At 42.6% G+C, this 27890-nt stretch overlaps 1 protein-coding gene across 2 annotated transcripts in view; it reads right to left on the bottom strand.

The window, feature by feature from the left end:
• Positions 1-27890, bottom strand: part of LOC140191789 (formin-like protein 1) — a 223123-nt gene that overhangs the window by 7518 nt on the left and 187715 nt on the right. For both annotated transcript variants that reach the window (XM_072249548.1, XM_072249549.1), the window contains 8 exons: positions 27612-27846; positions 25380-25448; positions 23138-23218; positions 22609-22738; positions 20509-20672; positions 15217-15318; positions 13152-13256; positions 11925-12048 (listed from right to left, as the gene is read on the bottom strand). In XM_072249548.1, the coding sequence (XP_072105649.1) occupies positions 11925-12048; positions 13152-13256; positions 15217-15318; positions 20509-20672; positions 22609-22738; positions 23138-23218; positions 25380-25448; positions 27612-27846 (1010 nt within the window). The remainder of the gene's footprint in view (positions 1-11924; positions 12049-13151; positions 13257-15216; positions 15319-20508; positions 20673-22608; positions 22739-23137; positions 23219-25379; positions 25449-27611; positions 27847-27890) is intronic.

The raw sequence follows: 27890 nt of genomic DNA, 5'->3' as shown, positions 1-27890 counted from the left end.
GTGATCAGCAAAAGGAGGAAGTGCTTTAGGCATTAAATGGCTAGAATGTGGAATTCAATTCCCTGACTGGGTGGTGGGTTCAGACTCACAAAGGCCTACAAATTTATCAGTGTGGGGGGAGGGGGAGAGGGTAAGGGAGTGCAACCAACTGTATTGATCTTGCAGAGAGCAAGCATGGTGCTGAACAGGCTCTGTCAGTGCTGACACTATCTTGTGAACTGCTGGAAATTCCCCACTGGTTCCAGTTTACGACTGTGTCTTCAGCTGGCAGCAGCCGCAAGAAACCCAGGATTCTCCCAGGAAATGGAACATGGCAAAATGATTAAGTGGAGGGGCTGTTAATGACAGTGTTTGCAATGCATTCTATTTGAGATATATTACTGATGGATCAAATTCTAGTCAGTAAACAGGGCTGGAGTCAGAGAATCAGTGCTTCACTTGGTTTGGCATTGGGTCCATTTTGTTGACAGGTATTTGCAATACAGAGTTCATTTTGGGAAATGTTTCTTGCTGCAATACTCTGTCAGAGATGAGAGTAGAACTCGATCATGCAGAGTGTAGAGGAGCTATATACTCCATGTGTACACCTACTATTGTTTGCACTTATAATTTTACTTGGATGTATATTATAGGGTTTGTTTCACAGTTGGCCTTGACATGAGAGCTTAGCTAACCAATGACAAGATCTGAGCCCTGGACATTTTTTGATTCGTTAACAGTCAAATTAAAGGTAGTGTTCAAATCTGTAATGTTCAACTTAGCTGCAGAAACAGACTCTTCACAATAGCACGTTACACTCAGACATGTACAGCCCCAGAATACAGCCCAATTTGATTTTACGTGACCTCAACACAACCTGATCAACCCCAATTTGACCTTACCCTACCATGCAACTTAATCCGATCCCTGGACCATGCTCAACCCAATATGACATGATCCATTCTCCCCAGCCAGCACCCATGACCAATCCACAGCACAAATGCCCATGAGCCAGTGTCTGCACTGACATCAATGCATGTCCCCCCAAAATAAAAAGCCCACCATTAGAACACAAAACCCACCCCAACACCAACACACCAAACCCATCACTAATACAGCACCCCATTCCCAATGTATGAAGCCCTTACTCGAAGCTGACACCCACACTGATATGCCTCCAATACGAACAAGATTACATGGGCTTCCAGAGTTTTATTCAGCAAATTCAAGTTTAGGTCTTCTTTAAGACTACAGATAAATTAATGTCACGCACCTTGCAGCTTACCTGAAAGGGTGCCACCTGACAGGTTGCACGCAGCAGAGAGGGGGGGAGCAGAAAGCAGACAAGCAGCACACAGGGGTGGTAAGCAAAGCCAGCGACAGCAGCAGCCCCAGTGACAGGCAGCAACAGAGAGCAGCTATTAGGCAGGGGAAATACAGCACTCAGAAATAGAAACCTCAGAGTTATGAAATACCATTGTAAAACAGAGCAAAATCTACAAAGGTACCAGTTCAAGTAGTGCCTGATCAGTTCAGCTGCAATTAAACAGAAGGTATCTGTGATGAAACTGACACTCTGACATGTCCTGTAAGCATCACTTTTCAGCTAACGAGGGGTGATACACACATCATGTTACAGGCCATCCTAGAGTAACAAAATGGATTCTGTTTTTAACCAATGTCCCGAAAACATTTTTGTCTGTAAGTCAGTAATTACACCAAAATCACTCAAGTTGGAAACCATAGCTGTACAGACTGGCATCAAGAGCATGCAAGACTGATGAGAAAGCGGGGAGAGAGGAAACTACTCTTTCTGCTTGTTCGAACAGATGTGTACACAAATTTTAAATTTAATATTACTTGTATGCATCAATGTCTGCTTGTTCGTGCGTGCGGGCGTTTGCAAGTTCATGACTCAGGGATGGTCTGTATAGCCCTTTAGAGTTAATGTCAAACTGCAAGTTGTTGCTGGTGCCCCTTGCTGTCTCTGGTATGAAGCACTGTCGACTCGCTACTGGATATAAGAGGTCCCATGCTGTATTTTTACCAAGAGTAATAACAACCAGTATTTCTCTTGTGACATTGCAAAACATCCCAAAGTAGTTCTCAGAAGCAAAGTCATGTGTGATTACTGCAGACAGCCAAAAGCTTGGTGAAGGAACACCTTAAAGGAGGAAGTCGGAACCAGAAAGCTGGAGGGATTTTTAAGGGATGTGTGGCAGGAGCTGTGGAGGCTGGAAAGATAAAGTCATAAATGAATTTGAAAAGAGGATAAGAATATTAAGGCTAAAGCACTGCAAAGCAGAAATCAGGGCAACTTTGTAAGCATAGGGGCTGTGGTTAAGTGTGATTTGGAGTGAGTTCAGATACCTGTAGTGGAGATGGTGAAAAAATGGGAGGTTGGCAGAACTATGGAGTATTTACTGTAAGTCAGCAGTCAAAGGATTTTAGCATCAGATGAACTGAGGAAGGAGCCTTAAAACAGATAGTTATTTATCATGAAGCAGTGTCAGCTAGGTTGCAGTCAGAAGATTGGTCCTGTAAGCCTTGCACTGCACCACGAATCCCAGCAACCATTAAACAACTCCTGAGGGGACACAGAGATGGAGGAAACTGGAGCAACATATAGGATGCTGGAGGAGCTCAGTGGGCCCATGCAGAGTGCACAGAGGGAAACAGACAGTTGTGCTGTTGGGGTCAACATAAAGGGTCTTGACCTGAAATGTTGACTGTCCATTTCCCTCCATAGACCCTGCCTGAGCCACTGAGATCCTCCTGCTAACAAGTCCTGAGATCCTCATTCTTCAATTGCCAATCAAGTCATTTATTTATTTATTCATTCATTCATTCAATTATTGGTACAGCATAGAGGAGGCCCTTCCAGCCCTGCTGCCCCAGCAAACCCATAACCCTGATTATCTGTGACCTAATCATGGGACAGTTTACAACAACCAATTAACCTAAATCAGTATGTCTTTGGACTATGGGAGGAAACTGGAGCACCCAGAGAAAGCCCACACATTCCATAGGGAGGACATACAGACTCCTTACAGAACGGCGACGGAACTGAACTCTGGAACACCCCAGGCTGTAATAGTGTCACGCTAACCGCTACATTACCGTGACGCCCCAATAATTATAACTTTATGTATAGAGCACCTTTCATACAGACAATGCAATTCAAAGTGCTTTACTATGGGATAAAATATAAACATAAAAATAAAATAAAAAAATAAAAATAAACATGAAAATAAAAGACAAAAAGATGTTAGCTGAAACCAAGGTTACATAAATAGCTGTTGAGCTGGTGCTTAAAAGTGTCAACTGAGCCTGCATCTCTTATAGTTTTAGGTACTGAATTCCAAAGAGCTAAAAAAGAAGCTGATCTGTCTTTTGGGGCAGATTGTTTAAATTTAAGAGACCAGTGCAAGAAGACCTGAGAGCTCGAGCAGGATTATAAAACAAAAATGATTCTGTGCTGTACTGCAGTCCCAGATCACTGAGAGCTTTAAAAACACGCAAGAGAACCTTAATTCAGCAGGCCAGCCTCCAGAGTGAGTCTTTCTGTCTCAGTTACCTGTCATTAGATGTTTTATCTAATGAAGTCACATTATCTGAAATTTTGTTCACTGGATTCTATGAGTCTTCAGAAGCATCTGATTCAGGGCTTCTCAACTTGGGTCCATGGTTAATGGTTGGGAAGCCCTGATCTAACTGAACACTGACAATGTGCCCCTCTACTTAACATGGAGTCAGACTGATACAGGCCTTTCAAACTCAGTCTGCACCAACCTAACCAAACATTTTTATACTAATGCTTTTCTAATTCCATTTTTTCTCACTGGGAGATTCATTTATTTAAAAATTGAGATACAGCGTGGAACAAACACTTCCAGCCCTTCGAACCACCCAGCAACTCCTGGTTTAACCCTAGCTTAATCATGGGACAATTTACAATGACCAGTTAACCTACTAACTGGTAGGGCTTTAGACTGCGGGAGGAAACCAGAGCCCCGGGTGGAAACGCATGCGGACACGGGGAGAGCATACAAACGCCTTACGGGCAGGGGCGGGAATTGAACTTGGGTCACATGGTACAGGTTCCACACGGTAGGCTTATTCAGAAAGTCAGAAGGCTTGGGATCCAGGGAAGTTTGGCCAGGTGGATTCAGAATTGGCTTGCCTGCAGAAAGCAGAGGGTTGTGGTGGAGGGAGTACATTCAGATTGGAGGATTGTGACTAGTGGTGTCCCACAAGGATCTGTTCTGGGACCTCTACTTTTCGTGATTTTTATTAACGACCTGGATGTGGGGGTAGAAGGGTGGGTTGGCAAGTTTGCAGATGACACAAAGGTTTGTGGTGTTGTAGATAGTGTAGAGAATTGTCGAAGATTGCAGAGAGACATTGATAGGATGCAGAAGTGGGTTGAGAAGTGGCAGATGGAGTTCAACCCAGAGAAGTGTGAGGTGGTACACTTTGGAAGGACAAACTCCAAGGCAGAGTACAAAGTAAATGGCAGGATACTTGGTAGTGTGGAGGAGCAGAGGGATCTCGGGGTACATGTCCACAGATCCCTGGTAGTTGCCTCACAGGTGGATAGGGTAGTTAAGAAAGCTTATGGAGTGTTAGCTTTCATAAGTCATGGGATAGAGTTTAAGAGTCACGATGTAATGATGCAGCTCTATAAAACTCTGGTTAGGCCACACTTGGAGTACTGTGTCCAGTTCTGGTCACCTCACTATAGGAAGGATGTGGAAGTATTGGAAAGGGTACAGAGGAGATTTACCAGGATGCTGCCTGGTTTAGAGAGTATGCATTATGATCAGCGATTAAGGGAGCTAGGGCTTTACTCTTTGGAGAGGAGGACGATGAGAGGAGACATGATAGAGGTGTACAAGATATTAAGAGGAATAGATAGAGTGGATAGCCAGCACCTCTTCCCCAGGGCACCACTGCTCAATACAAGAGGACATGGCTTTAAGGTAAGGGGTGGGAAGTTCAAAGGGGATATTAGAGGAAGATTTTTTTTACTCAGAGAGTGGTTGGTGCGTGGAATGCACTGCCTGAGTCAGTGGTGGAGGCAGATACACTCGTGAAGTTTAAGAGACCACTAGACAGGTATATGGAGGAATTTAAGGTGGGGGGTTATATGGGAGGCAGGGTTTGAGGGTTGGCACAACATTGTGGGCTGAAGGGCCTGTAATGTGCTGTACTATTCTATGTATGTTCTATGTACTGTAAAGCACTATGCTTACCACTACGCTACCTTGCCACACCACTAGAACCCCACACAAACATGACAGGAGGTCAGGACTAAAGCTGGGTCACCGGAGTGGTCAGGCAGCAGCTCTCCCAGCTGGGCCACTGTGCCACCCAAATGGATGACTCTAACTTTCAGACAAGAAAGCAACAGAGGTTGAGTCACCATTCCAGCTTTCCTCCAAACCAAGTGCAGGCCTCATTTCTGTAGTCAGTGAATCCCTGTGACCATTGTGCCCCCTATGTATTGGAAAGTTATCAGCAGGTGATGCCAAGCCACCTCATGCCCATTTACACTGCCCAGGTCGCAGAGTTTTTATATTGGAAATGGCATGGCGCACAACAAAAGATTCCCTGCGCGATGGATATTTTCGGCATTAATTAATTCTGAGTTGTGTCATGCCCTGACCTGCATATATTTCAATGCAAGGAGTATAGTAAGAAAGGCAGATGAGGTTAGGACATGTATCAGTATGTGGAATTATGACATTATAGCCATTAGTAAGACTTGGTTGTAGGAGGGGCAGAACTGGCAGCTCAATGCTCCGGGGTCCTGTTGCTTTAGACACAACAGAGTAGAAGGGATTAAAGGGGGTGGGATGGCATTATTAGTCAGGGAAAATATCACGGCAGTTCTCAGACGGGATAGACATGGGAGCTCATCTACTGAGGCTATAAGGTTGGAACTGAGGAATAAGAAAGGGATGGCCATGTTCAGGGATTACATTATAAACCACACAACAGTCCATGGGATTTAGAGGAGCCAACTTGTAGAGAGATTGCAGACTGTTGTAAGAAATATAAGGCTGTTATAATAGGTGATTTTAACTTTCCACATACTGACTGGGAGTCCATACTGTAAAAGGGTTGGATGGAATAGAATTTGTCAAATGTGTTCAGGAAAATGTCCTTAATCAGAACATAGGAGAGGGAGAGAGGGAGAGAGGGAGAGAGGGAGAGAGGGAGAGAGGGAGAGAGGGAGAGAGGGAGAGAGGGAGAGAGGGAGAGAGGGAGAGAGGGAGAGAGGGAGAGAGGGAGAGAGGGAGAGAGGGAGAGAGAGAGAGAGAGAGAGAGAGGGGACAGGTGACAGAAGCTTGAGTAAAGGAACAGTTTGCATCTTGTGATGATAATGCCATTAGTGTCAAGATAATTATGAAGGAGAGGTTTGGTCTATGGGTTGATATTCTAAATTGGAGAAAGGCAAATTTTGATGTTATCAGAAAGGATCTGGCAAGTGTGGATTGGGACAGGGCTGTTTTCTGGCAAAGGTGTATTTGGTAAGTGGGAGGCCTTCAAAAGTGAAGTTTTGAGAGTAGAATTTGTATATTCCCGTCAAAATAAAAAATAAGGATAACAGATTTAGGGAACCTTGTTTTGAGAGATATTGAGGTCCTGGTGAAGAAAATGGAGGTGCATAGCAGGTAGGAATAAATGAGGTGTTTATGGAGTACAAGAAATGCAAGGGAACACTTAATCAGGAAATCAGGAGGGCTAAAAGAAGGCACAAGGTTGCGCTAACAGATAAGATGAAGGAGAATCCCAAGGACTTCTACAGATATATTAAGAGCAAAAGGATAGCAAGGGATAAAACTGGTCCTCTGGAAGATCAGAATGGTAATTCATGTGTGAAGCCAAAACAGATGGGGGAAATCTTAAGTGGATCTTTTGCATTTGTATTTATTCAGAAGAGACAAACACAGAGTCTATAGAAGTGAGGCAAAGCAGCAGCGAGGTCATAGGCCCTATACAGGTTACAGACCAAGAGATGTTTGATGTCCTGAGGCAAATCAGGGTTGATAAATCCCCAGGGCCTGACAACGAGTTCCCTTGGACCCTGAGGGATGCAAGTGCAGGAAATTGCAGGGCCCCTAGCAGAGATATTTAAAATGACAGTAGCCTCGGGTGAGGTACATACAGTCAACATGGCATTGTGCGTAGCAGGTCGAGCCTAACCAATCTTACAGAGTTTTTCAAGGGAAGTGGATGTTGAATACATGGACTTTAGCAAGGCCTTTGACAAGGTCCCACATGTGAAGTTAGTCAGGAAGGTTCAGTCGCTCGGCATTCAAGATGAGGTGGTAAATTGGATGAGGCATTGTCTTTGTTGGAGAAGCCAGAGAGTGGTAGTAGATGGTTGCCTTTCTGACTGAAGGCCTGTGGTTAGTGGAGTGCCACAGGGATCACTGCTGGGTCCTTTGTTGTTTGTTATCTATATCAATGATCTGGATGATAATGCGGTAAACTGGATCAGCAAATTTGTGGATGACACCAAGATTGGGAGTGTAGTGGGCAACGAGGAAGGCTATGAAAGCTTGTAGCGGGATCTGGACCAGCTGGAAAAATGAGCTGAAAAATGACAGATGGAATTTAATACAGACAAGTGTGAGGTTTTGCACTTTGGGAGGACCAACCAGGGCAAGTCTTACACAGTGAACAGTAGGGCATCAAGGAGTACAGTAGAACAGAGGAATCTAGTAATACAGATCTATAATTTCTTGAAAGTGGTGTCACAGGTAGATAGTATCGTAAAGAAAGCCTTTGGCACATTGGCCTTCATAAATCAAAATACTGAGTATAGGAGTTGGGATGTTACTGTATGTTGAAGTTGACCAAGACATTGGTGAGGCCTAATTTGGAGTATTCTGTGCAGTCTTAGTCACCCACCTACAGGAAAAATGTCAATATTGAAAGAGTGCAGAGAATTTTTTTCAAGGATCTTGTCAGGACTTGAGGGCCTGAGTTATGGGGAAAGGTTGAATAGGTTAGGATTTTATTTCCTATAGTGTAGGAGAATGAGGGGAGAGAAAATAGAGGTTTACATAATTATGAGGGGTATAGATCAGGTAAATGCAAACAGGCTTTTTCCAATGAGGTTGGGTGAGACTAGAACTAGAGGTCATGGGTTAAGGGTGAAAGGTAAAACGTTTAAGGGGAACATAAGGGGAAACATCTTCACTCAGAGGGTGGTGAGTGTGGAATGAGCTGCTACAGGTGATGGATGTGGGTTTGATTTCAACGTTTAAGAAACGTGGATGTGAGGGGCACGGAGGGCTATAGACTGGGTGCAGGTCGATGGGACTAAGCAGATAAATGGTTTGGTGTGGACTAGATGGCCCGAATGGCCTGTTCCTGTATTGTAGTGTTCCATGACTATTATATTACTCTGCATGGGATGTTCCTGTGAATAACTTGTTGCCTACAGGTCTACTTTGTTATCAACAAGTGCATGTCAAGGAATACATTTGGCACTGGAACACTTCAGGTTATCCTGAAATCATGAAAAATAAGTACATCACTTCACCAGTGGCTGATTGATTCCCAAGTGCTGACCTTTCTTTTCTTGCAATCTGCGGAGGAAATGTTTTTTAAATAAAGAGCATTTTCATTGCTTGGGAAAATACCAACAGTCACGTAGGCACTAATTCATCCGATGTATTTTCAAGCCAGCTGGCCTCCAGCACAGAGGGGGTATGGGGACATTATGTTGCAATGGATACAATATCACTTGAACAATTTCTGTGGGGAAATGTTTTGATTGATACAAATGAGGTTATCTTGGTCCAGCATGTAACACAAGTACTAATGCTTTTAAAGTTATAGCAACCCCGCAACAGCATTTTACTGGGGATTTGACAGCCTTTTGGTTTACTAGTACTTATAATGATATAATGACTATTTTACACACACACATATATGGCTACATTGAAATTTTCTCATTTGCATGCAGGGTATGATGAATGACGATGATCTCAATTCCTACTGAAATGCACATGGACAAAAGATTAAAAAGCTGAGTTACCTAGCGAAGGTTTGGGGGTCACTATGGCGGACTTTCGTCATTAAACGAAGCATCATACAAGAGTCGAGAAGAGCGCTTGCCAGTCCGTGCAGTGAAGGGGACAGTCTTCAGTGCTGCCCGGACGAGTTGCCACGAGTAATAATGGAGCAGAGGGTGGAGTTGTGTGTATGGAAGAGGTGGGGGGGGGGGGAGAGAGAATAGAAGACAAGGGAGGGAGAAAGAGCAGGGGAATGGGAGGGAGAAAAATGGTTGGAGAGAGAGGCAGAGGGATGGGACAGAAAGAGAGGAATGGGGAATTAAGGAGAGAGAAGGTGCAAGAGAAGCATACAGAGGAAGATGAGTATTGAGATAGAAAAGGATACAGCAGGATTATGAAGCAGATGAAAGTTTAGAAATAGTCATACATAAAGGAGAGAGAGAGAGTGCAATGGATTACAAAGAAAGGAAAAAAGAGTAGGTGAAAGGCAGGGAGCAGGGAGGGAAATAGAGAAGAGCAAAGGTCAGAAAGTAGGTGTTGCAAAAGGCACTTTTCAGCTAAACAGATTCAGCAGTTATCAAGGATTCAAACTGATTCTCACACAAGTTTGAAGTAATAATTGTTTCCCAGCAACAGCAAGCAGAGGACTATGTTTTGGAAGGTGATACACATACCTTCTTCATGTTATCTGGTAGTGGCCATAATGTCACCATATTATTGATCATGGTGAAGGGGACATGCCCCTGCTTGGCCAGCTGTCTTTTGGAAACTATTATTTTGTAATCATCAATATATTTGGACATTGTTCTAAATTTTGGCTGTGAATCCACCTGCCTAATGGTTTAATACGATTACGCAGCAGGGAAGAGATCATGGGATCACTTATCACTTGGTTAATTGTTCAACTTAATATTCATTCCATCTAGCATCCTTACTCAGATCAATACACACTGGGATGCCTAAAAACCAGGGACTTTAGAGATGATTCACTCATTAGTACTGCCAAAACACCTTTTATGAGAATAGTCTGTGTTCAAATTAAGACTTAAGTTTCAGAACTCATAGCCTTGAGGGGAGTTCCACTGTCCGAAGACTGCTTGGCTCACAAACTGGCTAAATTAAATTGTGATATTACAGCTAAAAATCCATCTAATTTCCAGAAAATATGCCCAGACTATAAAACTCCAAAAGTGATTAAGTTAAGCAAATTGTTACCTTCCCTTCCTTCTTGTTCTCATCCTCCCACCACACTTTTTAAAGCAATTGTAAATGGTATTATTTTTCTATACCACTTTCTACCTACAGTACTGTGCAAAAGTCTTAGGCACATGTTAAAAAAATTCCATAATGCAAAAATGCTTTCGAAAATAATGTAAAGTTTCTTGGTATCAAATATTACTATATGGAGCAGTAAACAGTAAAAACCTAAATCAAATCAACATTCAGTGTGACCACCCTTTGCCTTTCAAACTACATCTGTTCTCTTAGGTACACTGTCGTGCAGTTTTATCAGAAAATTGGCTGTTAAGTTGTTCCAAGCATCTTGCAGAAGTTGCCACAGTTCTTCTGCAGACATTGGCCGCCTCACTTGCTTCTGTCTCTCTGCGTAATCCCAGACAGCCTTGATGGTGTTGAGATCAGGGTGCTGTGGAGGCCGTACCATCTGAAAAAATCCAGGGTGCCTAAGAATTTTGCACAGTACTGTATCTGACTGTAACCTTACTTTAAAAGGGACCTGACTGCTCCTCCCAATCAAATAATCTTACCCAGACAGTTTTAGTGTTTTTCTGTATGAGGTTCAGCCATTGGCTGTAGAGTATTGTTTTTCAGCCAATCAGTTCCTCCAAGATTGATAAACTGCACCATAGGTGCAATGAATTGGCCTAGGAGTTAGAAGGCCACTGGATCTCAACTCTAGTCACCTGCTTCAGCTCTAAATCCATTGACACTCACACACAACAAAAATCCATCAATATGAAACTTGAAAACACCAGTTGTTCCCCACCAACCACTGCCTTTAAGTGGAAAGAATTCAATGAGGAACATCATGGTTTCAGAGTTATAGTTGTACAGCACAGAAATGGACCCTTCAGCTCACCATTTTCATACCAACCCTCTTGCTCACCTACACTAATCTGGTTCGCCCACATTAGAGCTGCATCCTTTTACACCTTTCCTTTTAAATTGTCTCAATACCTCTTGAGCATAGTAAATTTATCTGATTTCCTCTTGGAGGTGTTCAAGATATCAAACAACCCCTGTGCTTTAGAGATCCCCTCTAAATCTCTCCCTTGTCATCCTAAACCACTGCCCCCTTTTATACTTGACTATTGGAAAAAAAACATTGATCAATTTGTTTGAAAGAACTGCTGTCAAGTTACCCCACAATGGAAGGAGAATCCTCGTTTACTTTTTTAGTGGGGAAGAAGATACAAGTCACAAAAGGCACCTCTTTCAAGATACAAGTACTCCTTAACTAATGAATGCCCTACTTATAAATTTTTGGTATAATGCCATTGGCTTGTTAAAACACACATTCTCGATTTACAAATCTATTTTTGGCAAGAATAGGTACTACTTTCCATGAATTACAAAACACTGCACTGAAAGGCATTTTAATTTGTTAACCTAAGAGATCCTGCAGATGCTGGAAATCCCAAGCAACACGTACAAAGTGATGAAAGAACTCAGCAGGTCAGGCAGCATCTATGGAGCAGAATAAACAGTTGAAGTTTCGGGCCAAGACCCTTCATCAGGACTCATTGTTAAGTTTTTAAAGTTAAGTTTTGCTTAGTGAATGCGTTTTACAGGAATACAGTACATGCCTTTTGCAAATCAAGGATTATCCCCGTCTCACACTTCTGTCCAGAAGTTTCTTGACACTATCGCACTCCCCGCCTGATGAAGTACCTGTGATAATATCTTCAATTGCTCCATCCTTGCCCTCATAAACCATCCTCTCTTTCCCTTGCTGCTTCTTCTTCAGCTCAGCCATCAGGTCCATGTGAGGGGCCTTATTCTTCACAGGAAGAGACTGGGAGAAGAAAATGCAGAATTTAGTCAAAAAGGGAGCTGGAAGCTGCAAAGTAAGTAGCCATTTAAACCGTGCTTAGGCAGTGACAAGCTTAATGTTTTCTTCTCTTCTTCATGTTTTGAGTCTTAACGGCCTTTTTCTGCTGCTCACTCTAAGATTAGAGGCAGGCTGTTTCATAAGGTCAAGAAGATTACAGCATATTGAGTTATGTGTTTCTTTGCAGCTTGGAATATCAACCCAGGTGAACTAACACTGGGTTCATACAGGGGTCAGCACAATGTTGGCAACCACAGGTTGAATCATATGGAAGTCAGTTAAGTCATAGAGCCATACAGCAAGGAAACAGGTCTTGGTCTCACTAAGTGTCATAGGGAGAAGGTGCAAACTTTACAGTGGCAACAGTGGTAGTTGTGAATTGAACCTGGGTTGTAGAAGCTGTGAGACTCCATCTCCACCTATGTACTGACTCAAGGCACAGACTCCTTCTGGGCCTCTGCCAAGTTTGCCTTACCTCCCAAAAAAGGCAATGGCCACCCTCATTCTGGGGAGCACAGAGAGTAAAGGAAGAGTGGGTGGTGCTGAGGTTATGTGGAGTGGTAAATAACTGCAAAAACCTAGATGCAGGTTGCACCAAATCTTCAGGCATAAAGGATCCCAAGTCTGTCGACTTGATGATATGTGTAAACTTTGCACTGCGATCGGCTCCACTGTAGAACCCATGGGGCCTTTGAATCAAGAATTCAGATGTTGAAGACCCTCTTACTTAGACACAGTCCAGATACTTGAGAATCTTTCAGTGACCTCATGAACTGCCAACAATTATAAAGTTAACAACTCTCTGTGGCGCCAAAAGAACTACTTTTTCCTCTTTGACAGTCTGACGGGTCACGAGAAGCCCACTGTTAGGCTGGAAAATGAAATTTGTGAATTTGAGTCCCTCTTTTGTGTCATTAAATTGTAGAATGGAGGCTTTTCTTGTTTTAGAGAACTAGAAATGTTTCAATCAAATGCACCATATCCAAATTATTAATTTTACTTAAAGAAATATTTGTCTGAGGCCATAGGAATCACGACTGATAAAGGTTTCCAATCAGAGGCCTGACCTTCTCTTCTGGTTGTCCTTTGCTTGGGGGTGATCCTGTCTCTCCAACGTCCTGGGTTACCATTTCCTCCTGCTTCTTTCGGATCTCGTTTTCCTGCTCGGCTTGCTGGGGTAAAGCCACAAATAAAACAGTTATCAGTTAGTAGAAATCAAACACCTGCAGATGCTGAAAATCTTAAATAATACAGAAAATGCTGGAAACACTGAGCACGTCAGCCAGCATCTGAGGAAAAAGAAACAGTCAACATATTGAGTAGAAAACCCTTTAAATGTGGAAGCATTACCCTTACAATCTTCTTTATTACCCATTGACAAATATTTTCATCATATACACCTCATTTTCCTTGCAGTGGACACAGAGGAGGATTTATTATGTTTTGAAAGTGTAATTAATTAGTCTGACTTCACTGTCACCACAGTGTGGCAATCCTTTTCAAGTTGTATCCAATTTTCATTTGAGGGTTACAACTAAATCACCCTCCAGGTCCCTTCGGTGTTCTCCGTCAGTATAAAGGACTCTCGTCCTTCCTCAGGCAGGTGGCTGCTGTTTGGTTTTAACCCTGAGAATCCCACATTTCACTAATGATTTAAGAATTTGTAAGGTTGCAAGCTCTAATTTGGACCAAATGTCTTTGCTTCTCAATTACCTTTACATCCTCAGCTCACTCTTTCATGTGTCCAACTTCCTCATACCCAGAGGGTGGACATACTTGGATTATTTCCTCCTGATTGTCAGGGGCTAAGGGCAATCCTGATTGAGGCTTATAAAATAATGAGAGGCATAGATAAAGTAGAGAGTCAGTATCTTTCTGGTTCCTTAAGGTTGTTAGAGCCGGGGGTGGTATGAGAACAAGCTCCCACTACCTATTAAATGCTCCCAATTGCGTGCACCTCAAATAGCCTCTGACAATCAAGTCTAGCTCCTGGCCTTCACATGTGGCTTAGCTACGAAGCCTGGCGAAACCATTTCTATAGACAGGAGAAGGGGCAAAGCAGGTTACTGAGACCTTAAAACCAGTTGCTTCAGGCAGATAGGGCTCGTCAGCCATGGTTGGCAGCTCATCTAGAAGGAAAACTCTGATCTCAAACCTCTGCTGCATTTTGGCTATACCCATCCATAGGGAAGGCTTCGGGAATAAACCCCGAGGGAAAAATCCCGAGCTGGAGTCCATAAGGCAGTTCCATGCTGAGTTCAATGTTGACTGGCAACTCCTGTGATGCTGCTGGTACCAAACTGTATTGATCTCTGCCGTTCCTTTGGGTTCATCAGATTTGAGGAGATGGTGAACTTGCTACCTGGGCAACAGCTTGCTCTCCACATCGTACTGCCCAGGTTTGTGTATCTAGACAGCCAGGAGGCAACATCCGTGGTCGACTCTGACCAACAGAGGCCTCACTGTGTCAGAGTCTTTCTACAGCAGATGGTTTTCATTTAATTTGGCACAATTTTCAGCACAGACACCGTGGGCCAAAGGGCCTATTTCTGCGCTGTACTGCTCAATGTTCTATAAACTGATTGACACAGACTACTCAAATGGCATTTCTCGACAAAGCATTCCACAGTTGGCTGAACATGCCCCGGGAATCAGTTTATGGTTTTAAATTTGAGTTCCCCTCATATGGAACAACCAGTGATTCAGCAATACCGTCATCGAACTAAGCCACTCTGTTTTGCTTTCTTCAAGCACAAGTATAGAAGTTCGCCACTGTGAATGGAATATGGTGAACTTTTGTACACGCACACTGTACATAACATGCACTTGAGAGGTTGACGGAGGGGCTAGACTGATGGAGGGTTTGTACTGAAAGAGCAACTGAGTCAATTGGCATATCTAATAAACTTCCACTTGTCAAGTCCAGGATGTGTTAGGGAGAACATGTACTGGGCAATTACCTTAAGGTAAGAATTGCTTGGTTTCTAAGCTTTAAAATGTTTCATTTACCTCATCATTTGGTTGACTAAAAGTGAAATGTAGGAAGAAATAAACAGTCAGAGGTAACCAGTAAAGTTAACATCGTTCATTCTAGTGAGAATCAACAGAAATTGTCTGGTCTTCCAGCCATACCTTATAGGCCTTGGTGAACCGCAGAAAGAATGGGAAGAACATACTTGGAGGCATTTTTTTCACATCTTCCCCAAAATAGTCAACAACAGACTGGTAAGCCTCCTATGGGAGAAAGAGTACGAACAATGTTGGTTTCCGAAGCAACATTCTGATTAGGAATAATTAACATCAAACAAGGGCAAAAGATGGACCATCATTTTTTTTTTTATTGCAGTTCTGAAATAAACAAAGACCATGATTTTTCACTGAGCTTTACCTCCTAGAAGGGAAAGAGCAGGAAGTGCATGAGAGACTCATCATATCCAAGTCCCTCCATCCTGACCTGGACACATAATGTCTTTGTTTTAGCTGCTGCTGGGTCCTGGAATGACTTCCCATCACTGGACATCACTGGCAAGGTGATGAAGGCTGCATCTTTTGTGGCAACTTAACTTCTCTAGGACAGCCATTAAGAACCAATAAATATCTCTATTTCCAAAATTATTTTTAAACAGAACCTGAACTACAGCAATTATAAATATAAAAAAGTACTGCTAATTCTTGTAGAAAATTAAATGCATTAGCAAAATTTGCTTAATACTCTCTAAAGGTAATTGCAATCCCACAGGCTTGAACAAGCTGCTATGAGACAGAGTTGGGATAGATAAGGACACCAGGCACTCTTCTCCCAGGACCATTGTTGCCCTAAGTATGACAGCCAAACAACCGTGCAGCCACACCAGATACAAGATTTTCAGTCGCCTTCGGGGTGTCTGAACTTGATCACCTTGCACTACAAACACAAGCTACTGTCTGACTGCCCCAGTAACAGTGACCCTCCCTGACTGAAGATTTGGAGGACAGCAGTTGATTTTGTTACAACACAAGGTCTTGCCCAGTCTGCCAAAGGTGCAAATTGAAATGGAATATCTACAAGGTGAGCAGAGTGTCACAATAACAAAAAAAATTACAGTTCACAACAGATGAAGTGAGGAAAGTCTTACATCATGGTGTTTTAGAGCCCAGAAAATAGCTCAGACCTTCATTCCCAAGAAACTCAGAGAAGCGCTCTTTGTGGAAACAGTCCAGGCGATGAACAAGGGGGCTCTGGACAAAATTTGGGAAGATCATAAGATATAAAAATGAAATTAGGCCATTTGGCCCAGTGAATCTGCTCTGCCATTTAGTTTTGGCTGATTTTTTTCAATCCATTCTCCTGCCTTCTCAGCATAACCCTTAACTGCTTACTAATCAAAAACCTATCAACCTCTGCCTTGAATATACAAAATCACAGTCTCCACAGCCGTCTGTGGCAATAAATTCCATAGAATAAATCTTCACTTATTTTTCATTTCAGAGATCTGGGCTTCACTAACAAGGCCATTGTTCACTGTCCATCCCTAACTGCCTTCAACAAGCTGGTGCTGAGCTGCCACCTTGAAATACTGCAGTTCTTCGAGCAGAATTACCTCCCTGGTGTTGTTGGGATCCAACATCATTCTCCCAGGTCACTGAAGTGTATAATCTGCAGGTGGTGGTGTTACTGTGTGCCTGCTGTCTTTGTTAGTTTTTTTTTTAAACACACATAGAGTGGTGGATGCCTGAAACGCACTGCCTGGGATGGTGGTAGAGGCAGATACAACAGGGAGATTTAAGAGACTCTTAGATAGGCACATGGATGAAAGAAAAATGCAGGGTTATGGGCTGTGTAGGAGAAAAGGGTTAAATTGATCACGAAGTAGGTTTATATAGGTTGGCACAAATCGTGGGGCATCCAAATAGTCCATATTGTTTGATGTTTTCTGTCTTTCTTTGCGGTAGAGGTTGACATTTGGGAGGTGCTGTTGGATGGTACACACAGTGCAGTCTCTATGATCCATGATGGAGGAAATACATGTGAAAAGGGGTTGATTGGTTAATAGGATGAGAAATAAATGGGCTACATTGTCCTGGATGGTACTGAACCTCTTGGGGGTAGATGGTGCTGCACTTACCCAGGCAAGTGGGTAATAGTCCATCACCTTACTGATGTGTGCCTTTGATTAGAATATCACTGATATACAGTATGTCATGAAAGTTGTTGTTTTGCAACAGCAGTACATTACATTACAGATTAATAAAAACTATAAATTACTATATATATTTTGTATATATACTCATTGTAATTAAGTCTATGGTATGGGATATCAAGTGGCAAAGTGAACACAGCATACCATGATGGAGATTGTTAAGGATGAGGTTATGGAGTTCTTGGTGACACAGGACAAGATAGGACAATGTCAGCATGGTTTCCTTCAGCAAAAGTCCTGCCTGACGAACCTATTAGAATTCTTTAAGGAGATTACACGTAGGATAGATAAAGGGGGTGCAGTAGACTTTCAGAAGGCCTTTGACAAGGTGTCCACATGTCAGGCTGCTTAACATGTTTAGAGCCCATGGTTCTACAGGAAAGTTACTGGCATGGTTAGAGGATTGGCTGATTGGTAGGAGGCAGTGAATGGGAATAAAAGGATCCTTTTCTGGTTGGCTGCCAGTGACTAGTGGTGTTCTGCAGGGGTCGGTGTTGGGACCACTTCTTTTTATGCTGTATATCAATGATTTAGATGATGGAATAGATGGCCTTGTTGCCAAGTTTGCAGATGATATGAAGATTGTTGGAGGGGCAGGTAGTGTTGAGGAAACTGGTAGGCTACAAAAGGACTTAGACAGATTAGGAGAAAAGGCTAGAAAGTGGCAAATGATATACAATATTGGAAAATGCATGGTCATGTACTTTGGTAGAAGAAATAAATGTGCAGACTATTTTCTAAATGGGGGTGGAAAATCCAAAAAATTTGAGATGCAAGGAGACTTGGGAGCCCTTGTGCAGAACACCCTAAAGGTTAACTTGCAGATAGAGTCGGTGGTGAGGAAGGCAAATGCAATGTTAGCATTCATTTCAAGAGGTCTAGAATACAAGAGCAGGGATGTGATGCTGAGGCTTTATAAAGTACTGGTGAGGCCTTACCTTAACCATATACCCATTACAGCACGGAAACAGGCCATCTCAGCCCTTCTAGTCCGTGCCGAACTTACTCTCACCTAGTCCCATCGACCTGCACTCAGCCCATAACCCTCCATTCCTTTCCTGTCCATATATCTATCCAATTTAACTTTAAATGACAACATCGAACCTGCCTCAACCACTTCTGCTGGAAGCTCGTTCCACACAGCTACCACTCTCTGAGTAAAGGAGTTCCCCCTCATGTTACCTCTAAACTTTTGCCCTTTAACTCTCAACTCATGTCCTCTTGTTTGAATCTCCCCCACTCTCAATGGAAAAAGCCTATCCACGTCAACTCTATCTATCCCCCTCATAATTTTAAATACCTCTATCAAGTCCCCCCTCAACTTTCTATGCTCCAATAAATAAAGACCCAACTTGTTCAACCTTTCTCTGTGACTGAGGAGATGAAACCCAGGCAACATTCTAGTAAATCTCCTCTGTACTCAATTTTATTGACATCTTTCCTATAATTCGGTGACCAGAACTGTACACAGTACTCCAAATTTGACCTTACCAATGCCTTGTACAATTTCAACATTACATCCCAACTCCTATACTCAATGCTCTGATTAATAAAGGCCAGCATATCAAAAGCTTTCTTCACCACCCTATCCACATGAGATTCCACCTTCAGGGAACTATGCACCATTATTCCTAGATCCCTCTGTTCTACTGCATTCTTCAATGCCCTACCATTTACCATGTATATCCTATTTTGATTAGTCCTACCAAAATGTAGCACCTCACATTTATCAGCATTAAACTCCATCTGCCATCTTTCAGCCCACTCTTCTAGTACCTTGAGTATTGTGAACAGTTTTGGGCTCCTCATCTAAGAAAAGATGTCCTGGCGTTGGAAAGGGTTCAGAGGAGGTACACAAGGATGATTCCGGGAATGAAAGGGTTATCATATGAGGAACATTTGATGGCTCTGGGTCTGTACTCATTGGAAATTAGAAGAATGAGGGGAAGATCTCATTGAAATCTTTTGAATGTTGAAAGGCCTAGTCAGAGTAGATGTGGGAAGGATGTTTCCCATGGTGGGGGAGTCTTGGACAAGAGGGCACTGCTTTAGATTAGAGGGGCGCCCGTTTAAGACAGAGATGCAGAGAAATTTCTTTAGCCAGAGGGTGATGAATTTGTGGAATTTATTACCACAGGCAGCTGTGGAGACCAGGTCATTGGGTGTATTTAAGGCAGAATTTGATAGGTTCTTGACAGCAAAGGTTATGGGGAGAAGGCTGGGGAGTGGGGCTGAGGAGGGGAGAAAAGGATCAGCCATGATTGAATGGTGGCACAGACTTGAGGGCCAAATGACCTAATTCTGCTCCTATGTCTTATGGTCTTATACATTATTAAATTAAAATAAATAAGTAGCGCAAAAAGAGAGAGGAAAAATACTGAGGTAGTGTTCATGGGTTCATTGTCTATTCAAAAAACTGATGGCGGTGGGGAAGAAACATTGAACGTGTATCTTCAGGATAGGATATGGGGTATCAGGTGGGGAACCATGGACACAACACATAATGATGGAGATAGTTGGAAAGCACACAGCAGAAACTTCTGAAAGGCAATTTGGGATTTTAACTACACATGGTGAGCACAGTAGGTGAAGAACATAGAATATTTTGTGTAATAGGCCTTAATCTTGGAAAGGCTTGTCAGATGAAGCTGACGCTGGCAGATGAAGGTTCAGGAACAATTATTATTCTTCAACCATCAGACTCTTGAACCAGAGTGGATAAATTCGCTCAACTTCATTCCTCCCATCACTAAACTATTCCCACAACCTAAGGATTCACTTTCAAGGACTCTTCATCTCATGTTCTTGATATTTATAGCTTACCTATTTATTATTATTAATTTATTTTCTTTTTGTATTTGCACAGTTTGTTGTCTTTTGCACATTGGTTGTTTGTCCGTCCTGTTCAGTGCGGTCTTTCATTGATTCTATCATGCTTCATTACTGAGCATGCCCTCAAGAAAACAAACCTCAGGATTGTATATGGTGACATGTATGTACTTTGATAATAAATTTAATATGAACTTTGAGCTGTTCTCAGCCAGACCTCTGCTCTCTTCCAATTACATTGTAAGTCAAAAGCTTCTGAACCCCAATTGGCAATCTCCTTGTTCCCTATCCATAGCTGTCCCAAGGACTGAACCTGGAATGTCCTTGATCTGCACAGTTTAGCAGAAGATGAACTGGCATAATTCTTTAGTTGAGAGCTTAAGAATCTCTCTTGAGGGAGCCGACTGACACCCACCTGTGCAGTTTTGCTATCCTTCATTAAGTTGTCCACTTTCTCGGAGTTGGTGCCCATGAACTCCTTCAGGAGTATGCTGGTATCCTGAACCATGAACATCTTCCGGGTGAGTTCCATCCCCTGCTGTAATGACCGCACATCCTGTATGACATTCTCCAGTGACACTGCAGCGGAGAAAGGAAGTGGGAAAACTGCTCTGAAAAACTGTGCATGCTTTAACAATGAAATATTCTTGTTACAGTGCCTGGTACAAGCTCTGGGGATCTGGAACAGTGATAAAAATGTATTGATTCTTCAACAGGCAACAACTTTGCATTGAACAGCACCTTTTATGCAGCAAAACATCTCAAAACATTCAACTAACCCACAAAGGGGGATGGTTGGGCATGCAAAGAGGACCATAGGGAGACAGAAATGCTGAGAAGGTCAGTGAGACAATTGCAGACATTATGGTCATGTCAGTGTAAGGACAGCTTCCAAGGAATAAAAATAAGGGATGCAGAGTTAGCAGAACAATGATATTGTGGAGTGTTGTAGGGATGTAAGCCTGGCGGGATTTATCGCCATAGGGTGAGGGGAGGTCAAGAAGGATGAAGATTTTGAAATCAAGGCATTAGTAGATTAGGACCCCACATGTAGAACAGTAATGGGTAAAGGTGATCCCTTAATGTTGTGGTCAGAGGCTTCGGATGAAAGAGGGATAATGAAAATCCAGCCAGATTATTGGAATAATTTGCAGTTTAAAAAAAAGTAGATGAAGATCTTCAGAGGCAGATAAGCTGAGTCAGAGATGAATCATGTTGAGGTGACCCTGGATGGTGGGAAGACAAGAGGAATATCTCCTGGTTACACAGAAAGGTAAGTGAGAATGTGAGGGAAGATTGGCAGAGATATAAGAGGAAATTAGGGAATAAAAAAGGGAAAAGTCCCTCTGGAATGCCGGATATGTCCCAGACAGTGACACCAGGCTGAAGGTTGCAGAAACTACATAGACACAAGCTGGTAATTTTGCACAGGCCTTTAACTGGTGTTGAGTGCTGTCTTTCTGAAGCTTGCATGTTCTCCCTTAAGCACATGGGTTCACTCCTAGGAACATCAGTGGTAAAAAAAAAAAAATGAGTGGTAAAATCTGGGGGAGTTGATAGGAATATGAGAATAAATTGGGATTAGTGTGGATGGGTGCACAGTCAATGAGTTAAAAGAGCTGTTTCCGTGCTGTGCCAAGATGGTTCAGTGAATTTGATGTTTTTGGATAAAAGTGGAAAGAGCTGAGGGCCGTTCCATCCATCAGAGAACGGAGGAGCAGCACTGGGAAAAACTGTGATCAATCATGTCAAAAGCAGCAATGGAGAAAGGATCAAAAATATTATACAAATATTGTAACTACCCAAGCACACTCAGAAACTGGCTTTCAAAATTACAGCTAATTCATGGAAAATTTATTGAGTTTTATTTGCCCTTCTCTGATCTTTCACCAATGTATTACCGATGTAATCTGTTTCCTTTTCACTTGAGTATCACTGGTGTAATTTAGCATCTGCCTCAGCATTTCATTAGTTCTGACAAATGATCATGTACCTGAAATATTAACTGTTTTTCTCTCTGTAGTGGTACTGCCCGACCAGCTGAGTGTTTCCTATATTTTTGGTTTCCATTTTGGATTTCCGGCATCTGCATTTTTGTTCATCATTACGTTCATTCTGGCGCACCGTAATCACCATTCCCCCAAACAGATACACTCAAATCACTGTGCCCCAGTGCAACGTATTCACTGCCCCATTATCATTGTTCCTTGTATAACCTAATCACTGCTCCCCCAGTGTATCCAGTGCAACCTAATCACTCTTCCCCCAGTGTACCTGGTGCAACTTAATCACTGATCCCCCTCCAGTGTACCTGTGTAACCTAAACATGATCCCTCCTCCCCCAATGCTGTACCAGATCTCCTGGTGTAACATAATTGCTGATCCCCCAACACCACCACTCCTCGCATGTACCTGTAAGATGTATATGTTGTAACCTAATCACTGCTCCCCCATAATAAACTAGCAGCAAAAAGCACAATTAATATTCCTCTCAGTTTACACTCAACCTTAATACCTGCAGCAGCTTTCTCCACAAACAACAGCTCGGTGTGAAAGGCATTGAGTTCAGGATAGTTTTTGTGAATTATATCCACAATGTAGTTCATTAGAGTCTGTTTCCTATCAGTTGACTTGGTTTCAAGAAGCTGAAAGTGAATAGGGATAGAGCAATTACTATTAACACAGCTGTGTTAGTTCATTTATGACACATAATTACAAAGCAAAAGAATCTACGTCATGTCAATCCCAACATATTGGTACAGTCTGCAATATGTCAAAACGTCACTGCCCATTTCATGGACAATGACCTTTTAAAACCAACTCAGCACAAACTATAGTTTGAGACCATTCTAACAGGAATGATGTCCAATGGCGTCCAGTGTTGGCAGAGTCACAACAAAGTACATTGAACTTGTTGTTTAAGCCTGATGAACATTGAAATGAATTTGCTGATTATAACAGGTTTCTAATGAATCCATTCAAAAGATTTTTTAAAGATCTGAAATTATATTGGGCTAATTATTAAACAGTTCTCAAACCCTTACCAAGTCAAGGCTTTGCAGTCGAAAGCCATAAACAGCTCCTTTCTTACTGCTATTCATGTAGTTTCCAAATGCTAAAATTATCTGCAGGAAAGAACAGATTGAGTTGGCTTGTCAATGACAATTTTTTACCAAAGGGATCATGAATCTCAAGTTAAGTAGTGAAACGTCTTTTTTGATATTATCAAGGTCACACACTGACCAGCAATTTACAGGTTTACACAGACAAAGGCAGATTTCATTTCACATTGACACTCAGTTAGAAACCCACTGTTACTAATTCAAATCATTTCAAGAAGATAGGATAAAATTATATTAGCACAGGGTAAATTCAAAGCAACACAATGCACGGTCTTGGCCCGAAACATTGACTCTTTTGTTAAGCTCTTTGCCACAATATTGTGCAGTCTGATTCTAGCCAACAACAGCCAAATAATTCTGTGTTCACACAAACATAAAGCAGCTATTAAACCTAACGCCCAACATGAATCTACCGCGCAGAATTTTGGGTTCAAATTACTTATAAATGGTGATCAGTGCACACTGACCCCTAATGGTGAATTATTTTCAGTTTAACTTGGAAGTGGCCTGAGCACATACTGTACCTCCACAGCCCACCTTAAAGCAGCTGTTGTCTACCCTGCACAGCTCATGCAGCACACAGTTCCTGCACCATTGCCTGAAGCTGGAGGTCCTCAAGGAAACCTTTAACCTTTTCTGTCCACTCACTATAAAACCAGGAGCACATCTCAAAGGGTTCAGGATTGAATCTTCATCTAAAAGGTCTGCACCTGTCACATTGCTAACTTCCACTCAGGATCTGCAGTGCACACAGTTCAATGGTCAGAACACTTAAACCATTCATTGGAGCTCCGTTCAGTGACTGCAGGCTCTCCATTTAGAATTAAACTGTGTACCACTAGTCATCACTGAGTTGCATGTGTGATTACTGGCCCATGAGATAGCCCAGAGTCCCAGCGACCTGGGGCCATTCTCAGTACACGTACTGTGTGGAGAGTGGTGTCCACCCTTGCTTATACTTTCCCTACTCTCCTCAGCAGCATTCTCTGCTCTGTGGGGAAACTTCTTTAGGTGTTGATTCACTCCCCAGTGACAGTGAGGCAATATCATCAACTATTGGTTTAGCTTTGGAACCTGTGTTAAACACCAGCGTGCTGCTTCGATTGAAGAGATTTTCTCTACTTCAACAAATTGTTTTGGAGTTTGAGTGAATATTAGTGCTATTGTTTTATTATTGTCATATACACTGAAATATCGTGGAAAGGCTTTGCTTGTGTACCATCCAGAGTACATCAAGGTAGTAAAAGGTAACAGAATGCAGAATACAACACATAGCTACAGCGAAGGTGCAGTGCAGGCCACAGTTATGCAGATTGGGAGATCTAAAACCTTTGTTATATGAAAGATCCATTCAGGAATTTGATAATAGTAGGATAATAGTGATAAATAGTGATAATAGTGATAATTTGATAATAGTGAGATAGAATCTGTCCTTAAGTCTGGTTGTACACACTATGTGTTTGGTGCAATAACAGAAGATGAAACGCTAACTCATGAATTCTTTTAATTTTTATTTTTGCACTATTATTTAACATTATATATATGTGTGTGTGTGTCACTGTAATTCACGTTTTTCCTATTATGTATTACAATGTACTGCTGCTGCTAAAGCATCAAATTTCATAACATATTCCAGTGATATTAAACCTGACTCTGATTCTGATCATCATTATGTGCCGTGTCGATTCACGTGGGTGATCATGGTCTCATGACCATGATTGTTCCTGGCAAATCTTTCTACAGAAGTGGTTTGCCATTGCCTTCTGGGCAGTGTCTTTACAAGACGGATAACCCCAGCCATTATCAATACCCTTCAGAGATTGTCTGCCTGGCGTCAGTGGTCACATAACCAGGACTTGTGATATGCACCAGCTGCTCCTACAACCGTGACTTCGTGTGACCCTGATCAGGGGGCTAAGCAGGTGCTACCCCTTGCCCAAGGGTGATCTGTAGGCCAGAAGAGGGAAGGAGCACCTTACACCTCCTTTGGTAGAGACGTATCTCCACCCTGATGCCCACGGTGAATTCAGTGGAGCTAAAAACCTGAAGATTTGCGGTGGTGTTCATGGTATAATTTCTTCCATTTTTCACTTTACCCTTTTGCCATTGGAAAGTTGCCTCCTGCACTCACCTCACAGATAAGTCACGCCCACAAAAATCTTACCTCCAGGATTTTCTTCAGTTTCACCGATGACTTGATGGACATCGATGCAGCAATGATTGCGTTTAGTTGCTGTAGAAAACATGATTAAAACAATCATTAAGGTACTGAACAAATTATGAGTGAACCCATCAGGAGCCCAAGTTTAAAAGGAGGCTCAGAAACAGACATTCTCCTCCAGCCACTGGCAGCAAAAGGACTTTATCAGACCTGATATCACACCAGCAGCATTACAATCTTCCAATGTTTGTACAGATATTTTAGTTTTCAATGACATTTTTCATGTTAAGAAATTTAAGAGGTTTTAAAAGGATGACTTTTTTGTCAAATCAGAACAAAGGTCATCCTGGCAATCCTCCCAAAAAATCATGATTAGGTTGAAGGCTTTTCCTGTACTTGGGAGACCACTGAATTAAAGTTGTTCAACTTTGATCATTTAATATTAAAGAAAAGTACTCATGTACTGATGCAGAATTAGATTAAGGAGTTGGGAGCATGCATTAGAGGACCAAGAGATGGACTAAGAGTTACTGATGGCTTCATAAATCCCTTTTTGGGTTATATTTGGAGTATTATGTTCAGTTCTGCATCGTGTACTGCATGATGAGAGGGATATTATGGGCTCTGAGGGTTCTCATATATTTATAGTGCAATGCTTATGCTTCAAGGATTATATTGAAAACAGTGATTGCCCCACACTCTGGAAGGCTGGGAATAAACTAGATCAAAGTTTTTCAGATACTATGATGATTACCAAATCAGACAGGGAGGATGCCTTCCTGCTGATTAGGAGACTGGAATCAAGGGGTGGAAATTTTAGGAATCAAATTATTTATTTATTTTAAAGATACAGTGCAGAGTAGGCCCTCCCGACCCTTTGAGCCACACTGCTCAGCAACCCCCCGACTTAACCCTAACTAATCACAGGACAATTTACAATGACCAATTAACCAGCCAACCAGTATGTGTTTGGACCGTGGGAGAAACCCACGCATTCCGCGGGCCAGACATTGCAGAGCATGCCAGGATTGAACTCCAAAGCACCGAGCTGTAAAAGTGTCTGGCTAACTGCTACACTACCGCGGCACCCTAGGAAACACTTCTGTTCAGAAAAATTTGTTGCAACCTTAAGTTATATTCTATAATTTCCATAAATAGCAAATAATGTTATATCAACTGTTCATTCAAATCAGAGATTGACAGCTGCTTGTGAAAACAAGGACAGAAAATGCAGGAAACACTCTGTAGGACAGGCAGTCTCTGTGATGTGGTCTTGGACCTAAAACCTAAAATCTGTTTCTCTATGATAACAATCTGCTAGCAGAACTTAGCAGGTCAAGGGGTGTGTGTGTGTGTGTGTGTGTGTGTGTGTGTGTGTGTGTGTGTGTGTGTGGAATGGGGAAGAACTGTCAATGTTTTAGGTCAAAACCTTACATCAGCTCTCCAAGAGGACCACAACCTTGTCATAGTTTGGAGGCTTGCGTGCCTCAATCACGCAGGGCACTATGCTCTCAGGAGTCAGGGCTCTATGCTTTGGCCCCTGGTTGGGTCACCCATGCCAAACAGTTGAAAAGGTAGAGGCCAGGCTAAGGGTGGTCCGCCTGTCCTTCACATTTGGGGGTTCAGCTCAGGGCTAGCAACCCTGACTGGTCCTGACTGGTTAAATAAAACTGTTGCAGAAACAGCAATGAAGAGTCGGTCTACATCTGTGTGTGATGGTATTTCTGAGTCTCCACCTGGGACTTGCCTGACTGACAGTAGTGAAAACCCAGGGGAAGTTACTGACACAATGAAGGGCAAGCCCTGAATACTGCCAGAAATGGAGGAGCTTCATCGTTGCTCTAAACACCAGCGGTGTAACGGGCAGTCAGTATTAATTACATCAGAATTCAAACCTGAAACATCAACAAATCAATTTCCCCACATCCACCTATTGAGCTCCTTCAGCAGATTGTTAACTGTTCCAGATTCCAGTCAGTGTCTCTGACTCTCTCCATACCTGCTGCCTAAACAAATGAGAATTTTGGAATTTTGTTATCTTATTTCAGGTTCCCTGCATCGGTGGCATTCTGACTTTTAGACTCTTATTAAACCAGGGATATAAAGGAGAAAGATGGGTGTGGGGAGTTTGCTTACAGAGCAGTCACTATTTTACTGAGGGGCTGCAGTGCCAGGGGTAGAACGGCTAATGCTTTCTCTTTCTCAAAACCCCAGATCAGGGTTCGAGCTGCTCACCGGCAACAGCAGCTGCAGACTGTCGTTGAAGTTTCCCATAAAGGTGATAATTTTCATCCGTTCCGTGAGTTTCGGGATCTTGCTGAACTTGATCATGAAGCGGTCCTCCTCGGCCAGGTCCTCCAGCGGCTTCTTGTCTGCCTCGTACCGCTGCAGCAATTTACGCTCGGATTCGGTTGGCACGAAACGCATCAGGAGCTCCATGAAATCCAGGTTCAATGACTGCATGTCGAAGCTAGGCATTTGGGAAAGGAGGCATGTTAGTCACAGGGTTGGACG

Source organism: Mobula birostris, chromosome X (assembly GCF_030028105.1).
Source record: "Mobula birostris isolate sMobBir1 chromosome X, sMobBir1.hap1, whole genome shotgun sequence".
NCBI lineage: Eukaryota > Metazoa > Chordata > Chondrichthyes > Myliobatiformes > Myliobatidae > Mobula > Mobula birostris.
This window is presented reverse-complemented; position numbering and strand designations above follow the sequence as displayed.